This window comes from Pituophis catenifer, unplaced genomic scaffold, assembly GCF_029215685.1.
Source record: "Pituophis catenifer annectens isolate HBS135680 unplaced genomic scaffold, rPitCat1.0.hap2 SCAF_4, whole genome shotgun sequence".
Lineage (NCBI taxonomy): Eukaryota > Metazoa > Chordata > Lepidosauria > Squamata > Colubridae > Pituophis > Pituophis catenifer.
In genome coordinates, this window is record NW_027256884.1 from 32,121,863 (window position 1) to 32,138,400 (window position 16,538).

Here is a 16,538-nt window from a genome sequence, read left to right on the forward strand (position 1 = left end):
GGGCGTAGTCCTGGGAAAAGAAATTTCAGTAGTGTAGCTCCTAAAGTAAGATGATTAATAAAAGTCTTGGAATCTGCTTGGAACTAGACAGGAACCCATATAATGTGTGGGGTATTTTGTATGATACTTGCTCCAATGTAACAAGCCTAAAAAAACAAAAAAACTAGATTTGGGGCAAAATGTCTGTAAGAAGAAAAACTCAACCATAACAACTTGTTAGCACTTTGGTGACAGTACTTAGCTTCCTATCTATTACAGAGTACAGAGTGATACGTCTTCAAACATACATGAAATACTATAGGCAGTGTTAAGAGATGGCTAAAATCAACCCAACCAGCTGAAGGATAGCTCAGTGTGTGTGACATTGTGTATTATATTTGCAGATAATGAAAAAACTAGAAAAGTTCGTTATCTTGTACACCTAACAGCTTAAATAATAACTGAAATTTGAGCCAGGTCATTCTTTCAAAAGATTGAATTTCCTAGTTTCACATCTCTGTTCCAGATCTACATCATCCGAGAGCAAATTAGGAGACAGAAATTCTAGAACACCAGCAAAGTAGAAAAGTGGCAGATTTAGTAGAATTAGTAATTCCTATTCTCTAAATGATGAAATTTCAAGCTCAATTGGAGCTTAGCTACAGGGCTTATGGTCTCAATCACAGTAGCTTTTCCAATCATGTTGAAAATATTATCACATAGTTATGCTCTTTATATTTTCAATGAGAAAGGAGGAAAAAATATAGTGATAAATACTTGTGGGCATGTCTGTGTACGTGCATGAAGGGAGAATACATGAACAGATGAATGAATGCAGGATAAATGCCATGTGTCTAAATAAAAATCCTTTAAAAACGTTTTTGTGGGCCTCTTCTTATATATGGAAAAATAGCATCACAAAATGACGATATAAATAGGATAACCAATATTTTTAGCACTTCAGAAGGCATCCAAAATCAGGTGATAAATCAGAGGGCTACATATATATTACTACAAATATACATGTAAGGTAAAGGTAAAGATTCCCCTCGCACATATGTGCTAGTCGTTCCCAACTCTAGGGGGCGGTGCTCATCTCCGTTTCAAAGCCGAAGAACCAGTGCTGTCCAAACACATCTCCGTGCTCATGTGGCCGGCATGATTAAATGCCAAAGGCGCACAGAACGCTGTTACCTTCCCACCAGAGGTGGTCCCTATTTTTCTACTTGCATTTTTACATGCTTTCGAACTGCTAGGTTGGCAGAAGCTGGAACAAGTAACGGGAGCTCACCCCGTTATGCGGCACTAGGATTTGAACCACTGAACTCTCGACCTTTCAATTGACAAGCTCAGTGTCTTAGCCACTGAGCCACTGCATCCCTAAAATATACATGTATGTTTTGACAAAAGCTAAAATGTCACCTCTTTCCTTCCCAGTGCAATACTGCTATTCTCTAACTTTGTCAAGCAATCCAATTAGTAAGCTGCTGATAATATTATAGTGACATAATGTAACTATACTACTTTGTAACTACCCCCCTAAAGAAAAACATATATTATTGCTTTACTCCTATATTTTTTCAGCTTTTGATGGACTAAATTTGAAAAAATGCTGTTATATTGGGATTGTAAGGCAAAAGTCCCAGGGCAAATAGCTTTCCCAATCAGAGAAAATGTATTCTGAAATAACACACAAATAATCTGAATAAACAACAGCAAGCAGATGCAATAACTTAGGAACAGCAGGATAGACATGGGCTATATAAAAATTCAAGAGAGCCCAAGCTTGTTACTTTTCCCAAATTAATTTCTTAATGGGGTAAGTTATCTGTAGCATATTAAGATTTTATATGGCCAATCTGTTTTACTAACTTTTATTGGATTCCAGGTTAGTCTAGAAAACCACTGGGTACATGGGGAAGAAAAAAGGAAGACTGAAAAGAAATACTTGAGGCATGGAGAACCCTATTCCCAGAATGTAAGAAGCTGGAAGCAGGCTGGATGGAGCTCATTGGGTTAAACTTGAACAATCCAAAACATGACTTAAACCATTCTCGATGAGAATGTTCTGCTCTGTAGAGGCTGAAATTGAACTTAAATGCTGGGTCCTCCTTCCTTTAAACACTGAACTTATCTAGTTTCAGGAAATGGTTCCTACACTGCTTCTGCTGGAACAGCACTCTTTTTCTATTTCGTGATTTAATTTAATTTAATTTAATTTAATTTAATTTAATTTAATTTAATTTAATTTAATTTATCGCATTTCTATGCCACCCAACTCCCAAGGCATCCTCCCACTCTTCTGGAGATCCCAATCCTACTGGATAAAGTCACATTTACTTTTGTTTATTGTGAGAAAGAGCTGAAGGAACTGGTTATCCAAAGATAATCAGGACAACAGGTTTAAAATCCATACCACCTCTTGAATAAACCAAAGGAAAAAAGGAGAGCACTCCATCCTATGCTTTTGCATCCCCTATGTTTCTACTGTACCAAAGTGAGAATAGCATTAGTATGAGGATTTTATTTTACAAGCCTTGATTTTCCATTACAGATTATACTTCCGACAAATGCAAAAGGAACCAAAAAAGGAGAATGGAAACTACTATTGAATATGTGGATTTAAATTTTCCTTGTTCCCTCCATAATTGCTGTTTGCCATGAAAGATTTTTCTAAAACCCAAAGCCAAACTTATTACTGTATGTCTAAATTAGGTAGGAAAACACGTTTGCTAAGCTTAAGCTTTGAATGGGAGAAAATGTTAAAATCTCACTGCCCATGTTCACCTACAGTAAATGCTGTCCTTGCATCATATAATTCAACAAAAAGTTTTATTTTTTTCATATTTTGTAAGTTAGGAAGCAGCATTAAAAAAATACAGAATTATTTTTAATCTTTCAGTCCACACAAAGTAATTTACCAGCGACCATGAACTGTCTTTCAACTACTCACCTCAGAAAACAATTTGTAACTTCTGGTTATTAACATTAGTCTTCTCAACTATTTACAAATATATTACATATTTTAAATCCTCTCAAGCAAAGAAATATTTCAATAATTAACACAGTAGATCCTACATAACTTCAGTGTTCAAGGGAACTATACACGCAGTGCTGGAAATCTGAATAATTTATAACTGAAATGCACATATGTTGAATACAAAAATTCTGTGTGTGTTGCAGTGGCATCTATTGACCAGTTTCTACTGGAGGACAAGAATGAGAGGTGATGTCATTGGTCTTTTGGAGCGCCTCATCTAAATCCAGAGCTTGATTGTTAACTTTCACCGTCATGCAGCCATGGTAGGAAGCAGTAACTGGAGTTGAAGTGACAGGAACATCTGTGGTGTTTTTAAAACAAGAACAACAAAGAAAGACATCTTCAATAAACACTACTACCAAGCTCCTCATTATTCTTAATTTCAAAATATAGAGAACAATTGTTCTTTTTGATGTTGTAAGTAGTTCATGTATCTTATAATGGCTGTATGAACAGTTGAGTCTCGCTATGAAAAGAAGTATTCACAAAAAGCACCTTTGCAAATGAAGAACCAGAATTTATATGCTGGAATGAATTCTATTTTCTTAACACTTCTACTTTCAAAATCTTGACTTTAATTTTTAAAATAAACCTTAACTCCCCAGGTGATGAATGCAGTATCACGGTCCTAGTTCTGCCTCTTTGTATATGCATTGATGTAGAATGGATTAAAATATCATTTTCTTATTTTACCAGCTTTGCCCCTCCTCTTAGATAAAAGGTTAATACACAATACACATAACAAACAGGAATAGCTTTGATTCCCCCCCCCCATTGGTTACAGGATCATGAGTTTTTTTAATCACACCCATGGGAACATCTCTATTATAGAATCAATCTCTGGGATGTGTATTTATCTCCACTGCCTTGCTGGACTCAGAAACACTGCAAGATCATATTTTTGTTAAAATGATGTATGCACAAGCATTTGTCATTTGCTTCCCTTGACCTCACCTGCCAATTAAGGTTTAGCCTCGACCTATGACCGTAAAGGGCATGTTGTGATGGTTAAGGGGGATCACCTTGGTTAACGACCCCCAACCCTGTTCTCCCTGATGAAGTCAAACGACCATGCAGGTCATTAAGTGGAGCATGGAGTGCCTCTGGAGTGGGAGGGGCCCAGTGCAGGCCCAGACCCACCTGCTTTGGGACTACCAAGATTTTCCTCACCCCGAGACACCACATGCTATGCTTGCTGCCCCTCAGGGTCCCCACAGCCCTCGGACTTGCTTCCGTCCCCACCAGGTCACCGCATGCCTTGTATAAAAGTACAAAAAAACTATACTTTTCATATGAAACATTATTTTCTAATCTATAGCACCCTCCCTTCTCTCCCTGAAACATATGGAATGTAGTTTCTCCAATAGGCCTTGGGTGATATCTAGAAAGAATCAAGAAGAACTTTGCCCTTATCAGGAAGATATTACCTAGCTGGGAAAAAACAACGGAGCAATCTAATGCTTGGATGGGGTGGGGCAGAAAACAAAAGAAAGGCAGACATCAGCTGACATTTGCATTCCACTTCTGCAGGATTCCTCTACAAACCAATGCTTTAAACTCTTGCATCTGTAAAAACTTTTCAAGTACTCAGAAAATAAAAGTAAGGAGCAAATAATATGCCACATTATCTGAATAAGTCTCATATATCCAAATATCCATGATTAATTAACAAGAATGACATATGTACAGTATTTAAGAACCAGGGCCTTGTTTTTTTGCACTAACTCTAACAATTACTCCCTCTCTATCCTCTTATATTTATGTGTTATCCATATAAACCTTTTCTTTCCAAGAGCTGGCTCCCACAGATACAGACATACACACAGTGCCTCTTTAGTACCCATTTGAAAATGCAGAGATAAATCTATATTTAGCTCAATAATCTAAATTTAATCTAACAGGATCATATGGACAGACTTTTACTACAGGCTTGATCACTGCTAATAACTATGTGCAGCAAGGGAAATGAATGAGCCCATGACATATTCCTACGTTCACTGATCATATACTTCACATATACTAAAACAGCAGCCCTCAACCTTTTGGGCTCCAGGGACCAATTCCGTAGAGCGATTTTTCTGCAGACCAGAAGAAATATGGTTTCGCATGTTGCCTGCATACCGCGGATGGGGCTTTGCTTGTTTGCATGAGCTGGTTTTTGGCATGCCACAGACTGGTGCCAATCCATGGACTGGGGGTTGGAGACCCCTGTACTAAAAAATACAACTGGGCCTTCAGTAAGAATCGGTGGAATGTACTTTACTTTTATGTAACTATAAGAAAATGTCTGCAATTTGACAAGTTGACTTTTCTGTCACTTAATCTGTTGTTGTACAAGAGCAATCCTGAAGCAAAGCCAGTGGTGGGCTGCTGCTGGTTCAGACTGGTTCTAGTGAACCAGTAGTTCCAACTATCAGCTGGCCCCACCCACCTGCCCCCATCCTATCCTGTCCTATATTTCCTTCTTTCTGGCTCAGCTGATTCGCGCAGCACAGCTGATTTCCATGCTTCCGCTGTTCTACTTACCAGGGCTGCCATAGAAGGTAAGCAGCTGAGCTTCAAATTGCTGCATTTTGAACACTGTGCACCTGTGCATACGGTGCATGCATGCACAAAGCAAAGTACACATTCACAGAATCAATTGTTAAACTGATTACAGCCCACCACTGAGCAAAACTGATATTTATTTTGCAGCATCACCACCACCAATACAACAGCAACAGTAATAATAATGGTGTTTTCCCATATAGCTTCAAATAGCCCTTGTAAAGGATGTGGGATAGCCTGGCAGATGTTTCTGATGTTTGATAGCTGTGTCCTGAGTTATTCAGTATTGTTGACAGAGGAATCAGTGGAATGACAAACCATAGTGGTGATATTGAGTTTCCTTGAAAGATTCTTCTCTTGATGTTAATTTCTCCCAGTCTATCACAATTGACTAGCAACTGTGTTCTCCATTATGCCATCTATCTTTGCATAAACCTTTCAATATTTCTACTGCCTCTGGTAATTTCTAGACACGATTAACCAATCATGTGGCAGAGAGTCGAATGCCTTCCTGTAACCAAGCCATGCAACATTGAAGTTGGTCTTCCTTTCTTCCAGTTTTCCAGAATCATCTTGTCAATTAAAAATTGATTTTTTATTCCTCTGCTGTTTGGGCAGGTTTTTTTCTGCTCAGGTGGAACACCCTCTTGAACACCATCGGCACTGACAAATTCACCATCACTCAATTGCAAAAGTGATTTTACTCAGAATAGCTTACATCCTCTGATGATACCTTCAACACCATCAAACATCTACCTCTGCCTAACCCAGGTCACCGGAAAGGACTCAACAAACAAAAATGCCAAATCTAGTCTCAACATTTGGCAGACAGTGCTATGAACCCTAATAAAACAATGAAAATAATAAATGATAATGAATAGACCAAGTATATGATAATGGAAAAAATAATAAAAATAAAATAAAAACCATAACAGAAATTCTCTTTAAAGCAGCCATGTCCTTCCTTAGGACCTTTCCTCAGTTTGCACCAAAAGGTTGCATAGCTCTAAGAGTCACCAAATGTAATCAATGTAGTGCCTTAATCCAAATGTTTACAGGAACCATAAACACATATGGATTTTGAAAATTCTGTGTAAACTATTTCAGAATTCTGAGTCATTATATAAGATATCCCAAATAATCACATATCTACTGAAAAAAATTGACAGTGGTGGAAGCTACTGATTATTTGATGACATCCATATGAAAGCATCTCTAAGCATCAGGAGTGGTATTTTTATGACCTCTGCACATCCAGCAATTGTAATAGACTCCTGGACTATTTCCTGTAAATAACTTGACCAAAGAAGATTATAATGTTTGCTGGTGGAATAAATTTAATTGCAGCTGAATAACAGTCTCTGCATCCCAAATGATCTGATGTGGCTTAATTCATGTATTAGAATTATACAAAAAAGTAGCTAGCCTTGAAGAGAAATAATCAGTTCTAATATAATGGACAAACATTCAAGGGAAAATTATTTGCTCTTCCATGAACAATGTATGTTATATTGTATGTTATATTACATTCATTTCAATTATTTCTTTGAGACTTTATTAAAACCAGGCCTGAGATAGCATGAGGTATATATTTTTTCCTCAGAACAAAATCAAATTTAGTTGTGCTTCATTTACTTAACTTCCCAAAGGATATAACCTAGATGCTGTAATGTGTTTAAAAGCAAACAAGTCAATAAGGTTTGTTCTTGAGGCAGTCACACAGAAAAGATGCAAAAGACCCAATTTTCACAGGCCACCTTGTTGATCCCTATTCTATCAATGAGCAGATTATATGCCTTCTAGATGTAGCATTTAACACTCACCTGGCAGTCCTCCCACATAGGTCTTTATAGATGACTGTAGGTAATTATCTAAAACAGAGAGATTATCTTCCAGTTGTGCCTGGCTTAGTTCGTTCTGTCCTGCAATCCCATCCATGGTCAGAACTATCTGATTATTGCTGATGGAGATGTCCACCAAGTGCTCTTGTTTGTCACAAATGCTTACTGCCAGCCTGCAAACTACAGTGTCCTTCACTGCCAGGATAATAAACTGTACAGCAAGGAAATAAAGAAAAAGTTTGTTAATGAAATATTGACCTACTATATTTTTGAAAAATATTAAACACTGAAGATGTTATTATGACATATATATTGCAGTGGGCAACTATTCTAAAGTAGTCTATTCCCACTTCCCAGAAATCTTTGAAAATATAGTTTTATAGTTAATCACAACACAATGCATTTATTAATATGAATTAGTATTTACAGAACTGTTTTAATAATTTAAAAGTTTCTCCTTGTTGTATGCATGAAGTATTTCAATATGTATTTGTGTGTTTACCTGTTGCTTAAGCTTCTTTGTGGAATGGTAGTCAACCAGAGCCACTGACAAAGGGACTGCTTTATTGCTAACAAGAGCAAAGAGCACCCCAGTATCTGTGGCTGGACGAATTAAAAGATTTACTTTTACTTCCCACTGCTTCCTGGTTTCATTGATATCAAATGGATAAGCTATAGAAAGAGAAACAGAAGGCTAAGTGCATACCCTACAATTTTTAACACTTCAAATAATCAAACAGTAAGTAAGGTTTCTTACTCATGGTAAGAATAAGTGGCCATTATCACAACTTCTTCGGATGTATATTGTTATGTTATGTTGCTATGTTATATTATAATAATATTTCCATCCTTTTAACAGCTCTTTTGTTAAATTCATTAAAAGCACTGTGATTGCTTTGACTAGTTAAAGTCAAGATTATACTTTTTAATCATCAAGACATCTGGATTGTAAGAACCTGGTCAATCTGCTGGGTCTTTAGGGTCCCTAATCATCCAATATCTTGAGCTGCAGGAATTAATTCTGGGTTTCTAATCGAAAGAAACTAAAACAAAGAAATAAAGCTATTTTCAGTTGTATTTTATCGCAGCACAGAGTTACATATGTAATACTGTGTTTTCCCAAAAATAAGACCCAGTCTTATTTTCTTTATTTTCACTCAGGCTTATTTTCTGTAGGTCTTTTTTTTTTTTTAAGTGTGGGGGGGAGAGGTGATTTGGATGTGTTGCGCAGTTGCCTGGCTCATGGAAGGCTCATGGGACGCTTGTGCAGCACCACCGGCAGCAGGTGGAGGCAGAGGCACGTGGGGGGGGGGGGGCGGAGGGATCAGGATGTGCTGCACAGCAGCCTGGTTCACAGGAGGCTTGTGTGGCATCATACAACTGGCAGCAGGAGGGCAGAGGCACGGGGAAGGCAGATGATTTTGGTGCGGCCGCAGGCAAGCCGAGAGACAGTGGGATAGAGTGGGTGATATGTGATCGCCTGCGTCCTCCCTTGCCTCTGCCTCTGCCTGCTGCCGGTAGCGCCACACAAGCCTCCTGTGAGCCAGGCAGCTGTGCAGCACGTCCGGATCACCTGTTTCCCCCTCCCCAGTGCTTCTGCCTGCTGCCAGTGGTGCTGCACAAGCGTCCTGCAAGCCTCCCGTGACCCAGGCAGCTGTGCAGTATTTCCGGATTGCCTGTCTCCCACCCTCCATGCCTCTGCCTGCTGCTGGTGATGCTGCACAAACCTTCTGTGAGCCAGGTAGCCGCGCAGCATGTCTGGATCGTCTGTCTCTCCCTTCCCCCGCCTCCGTGCTCTGACTTACAGGTATCTGTGCTGCACCAAGAGGTTGGTGGGCCACATCCATCCCCCTGGCTTATTTTTGGGGTAGGTCTTATATTAGGCCCACCCAAAAAATCAGGCTATGTCTTGTTTTCGGATGGGTCTTATTTTCAGGGAAACATAGTATAGAAAGCTTGATGGCTTTTTGTACTTCTATATCTTATTTTTATCTGTTTATGTGAGATATTTATTTACCATTTTTCATAGCAAAGAATCCTGAAGGAGTTTAAAAACCCAGTAAAACTAGGGCAGAGAAAGAAAAGAGTTTCAAACCAGTTCATTTAAAGATAAACGTTACACTAAATGATTCGGAAAGCCAATATAAAAATTTGGTGCCTGATGTAATGTATGCTGCTAAATTAGATTAAAAAAAAAAGAAAATAAATGTATACTCTTTTCTCAGCAGGGTGGATAAAAATCAATGATTTTTTTAAAAAAATAAAAAAACCGGATTTTTTTGATTTAAATCGGATTTTTTTTATTTTTATCGAATTTATTTTAATAAAAAACTTTTGGGGTAAAAATCTATCGTAAGATAGTTTTCTATTTAAGATACATAAATAATTTAGTTTATTCAGCATGAAATGGAACTTAGTTATGTAGCATGAGGCTGTATATTCTGCAACACTGGGACTATCGGTGAGTCAACAGTGGGTCAAAGGAGTAGCAGAGATGACAGTTGCTCTTTAAAAATTATGATTTAAATAGAGTTGATTTAAATCAAGCCTTTTTACTAGTGATTTAAATCATGATTTAAATTGTGATTTAAATCAACTTGATTTAAACCAAATCCACCCTGTTTCTCAGCATCTCTTTACTTTCTATCAGCACATAATATTAAAATTAAAAACAATGGTGCTGGTCAAAGAAGATCTGAATTGCACTTGTAATAGGTATGTATATTATTCAGCTTTAAAAGATGTCTATCTATCATTGGGAAGGTAAATAACAATGAAATCTGAATCCATTCAACATTATCAGATGTGATAAGGAAAATGACAATTACATTTCAGGCCCTGGTAAATTTTCTCTCCTAAGTAATAACTCATGCCATGCATTGTCTGACAAGGTTATATAGGCAGGAAAAGAAGCATACCACATTGCAACCAGCCAAAGTAAATCACCTTATATATACTTTGCATGGCTTTACTTAAAAGCTATTAGATCATGCATTATACATATACTCAATATTCTTTGTAACAGTTTAGTTTTTTCAGAGTTACCGTATTTTCCGGCGTATAAGACGACTGGGTGTATAAGACAACCCCCGACTTCCTGTTAAAATATAGGGTTTGGGCTATACTCGCCGTATAAGACTACCCCTCTTCCAACACACACCAACTAAAAATTAAAAAACATCAACTGGCTCATCCACAATGTAAAAGCAGCTGTGTTAGACCCAAAATGGCCCCTGCAACAAGCAGGAACCTCACAGCGCCACAAAAAGCCCCCCAAAAAAACAACTTTCACACTTTACACACACAAAATTCCACATACAGCTTTGTGAGTTTTTGTGTGTTTGTGTAGTTAGAGTGAAACACTACAGAAACACACTAAATCTCAGAAAGCTGCACAAATATTATTTTATTTTATTTTTATATGAAAACTAAATTTAAAATTTCCTAAACTTTAAATGGCTAGATCTAAAAAAGAACAACTAAAAAAAACCCAATTAACTATTTTTTTTAAAGCTCCCAAAGGGGGAAAAAAACTTACCCAATAGAACAGGGGTCTCCAACCTTGGCAACTTTAAGATTTGTAGACTTCTACTCCCAGAATTCCTCAGCCAGCTTTGTTTTGCTGGCTGAGGAATTCTGGGAGTTGAAGTCTACAACTCCCTGCCTGCTTGATTGCAGGCAGGGAGTGGCTTGCTGATGGAATGAATTCAGGCAAGTGAAGCAAGGCAAGCGTTGCAACTAGCAGCTAAGGTAAGCAAGCTGGAGGGGGAAAACTTTTTTCCTTTTACATGGCTCTGGCGATCCCAGCTACGTTGCCTGATTAGCAGGCAACTCAGCTGGGATCGTCAGAGCTTGGATCGCCAGAGCCATGTAAAAGAAAAAAAGTTTTTCTTTTACATGGCTCTGGTGATCCCAGCTGAGTTGCCTGATTAGCAGGCAAAGCTGGAATCGTCAGAGTTGGATCGCCAGAGCCATTTAAGGCTCGTCAGAGCCTTTCGGGCTGGTCTGCCTGGTTACAGGAGAACGACACCTGGAGTATAAGATGACCCCCGACTTTTGAAAAGATTTTCATGTGTTAAAAAGTCGTCTTATACGCCAGAAAATACGGTATTTAAATATTATAATAACACTTATTTTTTTCTTCTTCATCCATGCCTAGAAGACACATTAATTTTCTTGTAAAACTTTCTATAATAATTAAGAACAAGTACTTACCATAACTGAGATTAAACACGGCAAATCCTTTGCCAGGGTAGAAAGAGCCTCTTCCTGCAATTGTAAAGCATTGCATCCTATCATTCGCTCGGACCGTATCTTGGATATTCATGTCCTGCCAATTCCAAGCCCTCATACATCCATCTAGTCGAGGATTAATCTAACAAGATAAAGGAAATTACCATTCTTTGAACTGCTGATGAAAATGGAATGGGGTTTATCCAAATATTTTAACTTAGAAAACAATGCTTTTCAATTATCTCAAATCTCTCTTCAATATATTGATTATATTTATACTCAATAAATATGAGTATTATAAAACAACATAGGCTTAATCAATCATGGTTTAACACCACTGCCAAGACATACAGTAGTGATATGCTATTTCAATGGCCATTTTTTGTTAAAAAAAAAAAAGATCATATATATGTATGTAGGCTTATAGTTTAGCAGCATTTGGAATGCTGTGCTCAGTCCAACCCATCTAAAAAAGAGAACAGCACTGGAAGAAAATGTTATAGCACTTCCCCTACAATCAGAAGATAAAATATGACATGTTTGAACTTCAGAGTAGATGGGGGAAAGGTTTCTGTGAAATTTAATACATCTTATAGCATCACAAATGTAGGATGTGGATAGAAACTGACTGGTTATCATAAGCCAACCAAAACTGCTTCATGTAACAGGTAACATAAGAATGTTCTACTCTAAGCCATTTCTCTGTTACAGCTTCTCCTCTTCCATTTCTTTAAGTTAGAGAACATCTATGTCTGAGCATCAACCAAGCTGGGCAGGTTTGAAGACATGGCTGCAGGTGACTCCTCTTCCAAAGAAATAAAGGCAATGGTAGAAAGGGTGCTGCTTATGGCAGGCAGGTGCTGCTTATGTGGTCCCTCCTGGCACCTTGCTACCTGCTGCTTTCATTGGTTCATAAGAAGCTGCAGTATCACAAAGCATAGAGATACTATGCTTCTATAGGCTATGAAAATGTGAATCCATATGAGTGAAGAGGTTGAGTGTAGAGCTGGTAGAACAGTTTGTTAGAAGACTGATGAAAGGATTCATGAACAGGAAGGCATGTAAGGTAAGAAAACAGATTTTAATGCAGCATGATATCATTTCTTAGGCTAAGAGTTGCACTTTTCCTCCCAATGATGCCATTTTACTTTTATACACTCTCTCTCCATTTGAAGAACAATATGTGTTTTTTCATTGCTATGAGCCTGATTTTATAAAATGTCTTTCCATCTTTTGTGAAATCAGACACTGCTTTATCTTTTATATTTTAAAGAGATTGATTTTATTTGTAATTTTATTCAGTTTATTGTTTTGATTAGACTTGTATAGACCATTCTGCATTCTTCCAGAGGGAGTACATATGGAAATGAAATGAATCATAACTAATTTTCAGTCAGAATTTTCTCAAGAAAATATAACACAGCAAGATAAAATGTTAGATTCCCTACAGTCAGCAAATTAGGTCACTGAACCTTTACAAAGTCTGCTGGGATAAAAGTTGCAAAACACTATCAGCAGGAAAGCATAAAGAAAAAAACCTTAAAGAATGCAGAGGAGTAAATAGACTTGCTCATAAGGTATGTTGACTTACTATCCTCCCTAGAGCTTCCAGCTAAAAATAGATAAGTGAACAATACAAAACAAAGAAAAAAATCAGAACAGCAGAAAAGCCAATTTCTATAATGTTGAGAGCAATTTTGCTTGCTTGACATATCTTCTGAATATGTGTTCTACTGCACAAATTTATTCTTATGGTCAAAATTCTTATGGTCATATGAGCTTTTTTTTAAAAAAAAATGTATTATATTTTTTCCTCATGGACAATATTTTATCTTACTTTATTATTATTATTATTTTATCTTATTTGAATCCAAGATGTCTCTCTATCCCTTGTTCCATCAGTTGTTCAACTCTACCATAGATTATAAAATGCATGCAATGAACAGTCCTACTTACAGGATGGATAAGATGATGGATCTTGAAAGGAACTCCTCCAACTGTCAAATTTAGTTGATAAAGTCCTCTGTCTTGAGTAAACAAATCACCTGAGACAGCTATCCTCATAACTGCATCCTTATTGACTTTTATAACTAAACTTCTTTCCAATTCATCAACTGATATCTGACAGAAAAAAATCACAAAGGGATCAGGAGAGAAATATGAAAAAGCACATCATATTCCATATAAAAATATTATTCAATGAGCCATTTTCAAGTCATATGGTGGCTATGAATTAGCCGTATCTTTAGAAATACATACAGCCAAATAGCTTTATTTTTTTCATTCGGTAGGACAACATTGTAACTTCAGAAGTGAAGCTAGGAAAAAGGGGTAAGCTGATTTATCTCAACAAAGCAGGTCCTATGAAACATTTCAAGTGACACATTAAAATTGAAAGTCTCATAATATTTTATATACATATATTTGCTAACAGTAACAAGACAAAACATGATCAGTATGCAGTTTTCTCTCATGTTCCAATCATACTGTTGGGACTTAACATTTGACTATAAATTGACTATTTATTTACCAGATTTATCCTAAGCCACATCTTCCCCCAAATAATTATCTGAAAACTAGGAAAATGGCTGATAAGAAGAAGCTGTTGTACAGCTGTTGTGGATGGGAGGTTAAGACTGCATATTTGAATTTATCTGTTTGAGAGAAATGTATAAGATATACAAGACAGAATAGTTCATACACAGATGGAAATAAATTAACTTTGAAATATGTACAAGTAGCTCTTGTTATCCATGATTTTGCATATATTGACAGATTCCTTATCATCTGAAATTCCACAAACAGCTGGAGATCAAGAAGCTTTCAGTTTTTCCACACCAGCTCTTTTGGACAACTATCCAAACCACTCTACAATTTTATCTACAAGAGGGTGAATCTGAATGCCTATCAATTCATTTTGTATGAATCTAATTTCAGTTTATCCACTCACATCCAGCCCATTATCAGGCTCAAACACAGACAAGGGAATAAAATGTTTTATGTTAGATTACAATTAAAACCCACTCTAAATTGTACAGTGATACATGTCACCATAGGCATGTAGGCACTTTCTGAATATGTCCTGGCAAGAGCAAACACAATTACTATTAAATTCAAGACCCAATCCTAAAGGGAATTAAAAGCTTCCAGGGAACCTAAGAGAACTAGGTGGGTGCATTCCTGGATCCCTGATATACCGGTAAGTCATCCATCAAACCAAGAAAAGCAATCTCAGCCTCAAATTCCAGTTGCATAATCAGTAACTTCCAGCTGTATCTACAATTGCAAGACTACAAGACTCTTAATCATCTTAGTTGGAAATTATGTATTGCAAATCAACCTACACTTTTCCTGCTCTTCCACATATGAAGAGTTAAACTGGATTTTAACTCTTACAATTATTCATATGTTTTGACTTTGGTATGGTATCTTTGATAACAGTATCATAGCTATTTATTTTATGAAGGAAAGTATATATACCCTCTTGCAAGTAAATTGATTATTTGGCTAAAAAGGATTTACTACAGTACAATGAGATTGGTACTTGCCAATGTTTACATTTCTCTACCCTGCCTCAATATTTACCTGCAGTTCTAAAGACAGCTGCAGAGACAAAAGTTAGCTGATGTCACAAACTTGCAGAAATATAGAATGTTATATATTTAAACATTAAAAACTAACATTCTATTTTATTAAATATAAATAATTCTATTTTTTTACTATGGGCAATGTACAGGTCATCGTATTATTTATTTAAAAATATTTACACAGATGTACAGTTTAAAATCACAAATAAAATTGCCAATAGGATAAAAGTTCCAACCAGCATATTTTTTAAAAAAAATCTAGTATAGTAATAAAAGCAGTCAAAAGTCCAGCAATACAGCATAAAGTTTACCACCCAACTAAAACCAATGGACCTTGTCTAGCAAAAGAGACTTAAAGGCATGAAAATAGAAGCCTGTACTATACCCACTGTCTGCCACATGCCATGGTTGATGACTGGACCAGTGCTGGTCACCCGGCCGATTCCATTGTACTTGAGTTGCAGCTCCAACCGTCCATTGCGCAAAGCCAAGACTATCCAGGTTTTGTCTTTATGGCCTCCAGCAAAAAAAAGGATGCCTTCAGGATCGAAGGTTCTAAAATCAAATTCAGCTGTAAATCTGGACACATAAGAATAAGGAGGAAAAAAAGAGTTACGGAGGGAATACAGTCTATTTTCCAGACACTTATACTTTCAGACTATCCCCATCTAATTAAAAAAAAAAAAAACTATCAGCCATAGAATCATTGGGGGATGATAAAACATGACATCATCAGGCAAGCCCCATACATTGGGCATTTACATTCAAAATCAGCTACTACAAAAGATCAGGGTTGGCATTGTGATTATCAGGCACAAAAAAACATGTCCACATATGTTCGAATTTAAGTGATTTGTTGCTATGCTTCTTCTCAACTAAGGTCAGCACCTGCTTAGATAAGGGTCAATGGAAGTCCAGGGAGGTTGGACTTAGTTCCATCTGTGGCCATGTAATGATTCTAGGCTGATCCCTCTTTTCACCCCACCCCAGAGTTTGCTATTCCTTCTCCTACAGTAATGTACCATATATTTGGTCATTTTCTTCATCTCCATAGTTTATATACAGGTAGTCCTCCACTGACAGCCATTTTATAGTGACTTTGTGAAGTTACAATGGCACTGAAAAAAGTGACTTGTGACCATTTTTTAAACTTATTTATTATTAATTTATTATTATTTATTAATTCAATTTGTATGCTGCCCCTCTCCGAAGACTCAGGGCGGCTCACAATGCATTTAAAATCATTATAAAAAATATTTAAAAATTAAAAACATTAAAACTCATTCACACCATTCATGGCCGGATCTCGCT

At 37.0% G+C, this 16,538-nt stretch overlaps 1 protein-coding gene across 1 annotated transcript in view; it reads right to left on the reverse strand.

Moving 5' to 3' along the window:
• Positions 1-2,832: 2,832 nt before the first annotated feature.
• GAS6 (growth arrest specific 6) overlaps positions 2,833-16,538 on the reverse strand; it is a 43,447-nt gene continuing 29,741 nt past the window's right edge. Inside the window, exons 10-15 of the mRNA XM_070942816.1 lie at positions 15,617-15,806; positions 13,597-13,761; positions 11,623-11,782; positions 7,910-8,079; positions 7,390-7,618; positions 2,833-3,320 (exon numbers count right to left, since the gene is read on the reverse strand). Coding sequence (XP_070798917.1) covers positions 3,169-3,320; positions 7,390-7,618; positions 7,910-8,079; positions 11,623-11,782; positions 13,597-13,761; positions 15,617-15,806 — 1,066 coding nt within the window. The 3' untranslated portion in view covers positions 2,833-3,168. The remainder of the gene's footprint in view (positions 3,321-7,389; positions 7,619-7,909; positions 8,080-11,622; positions 11,783-13,596; positions 13,762-15,616; positions 15,807-16,538) is intronic.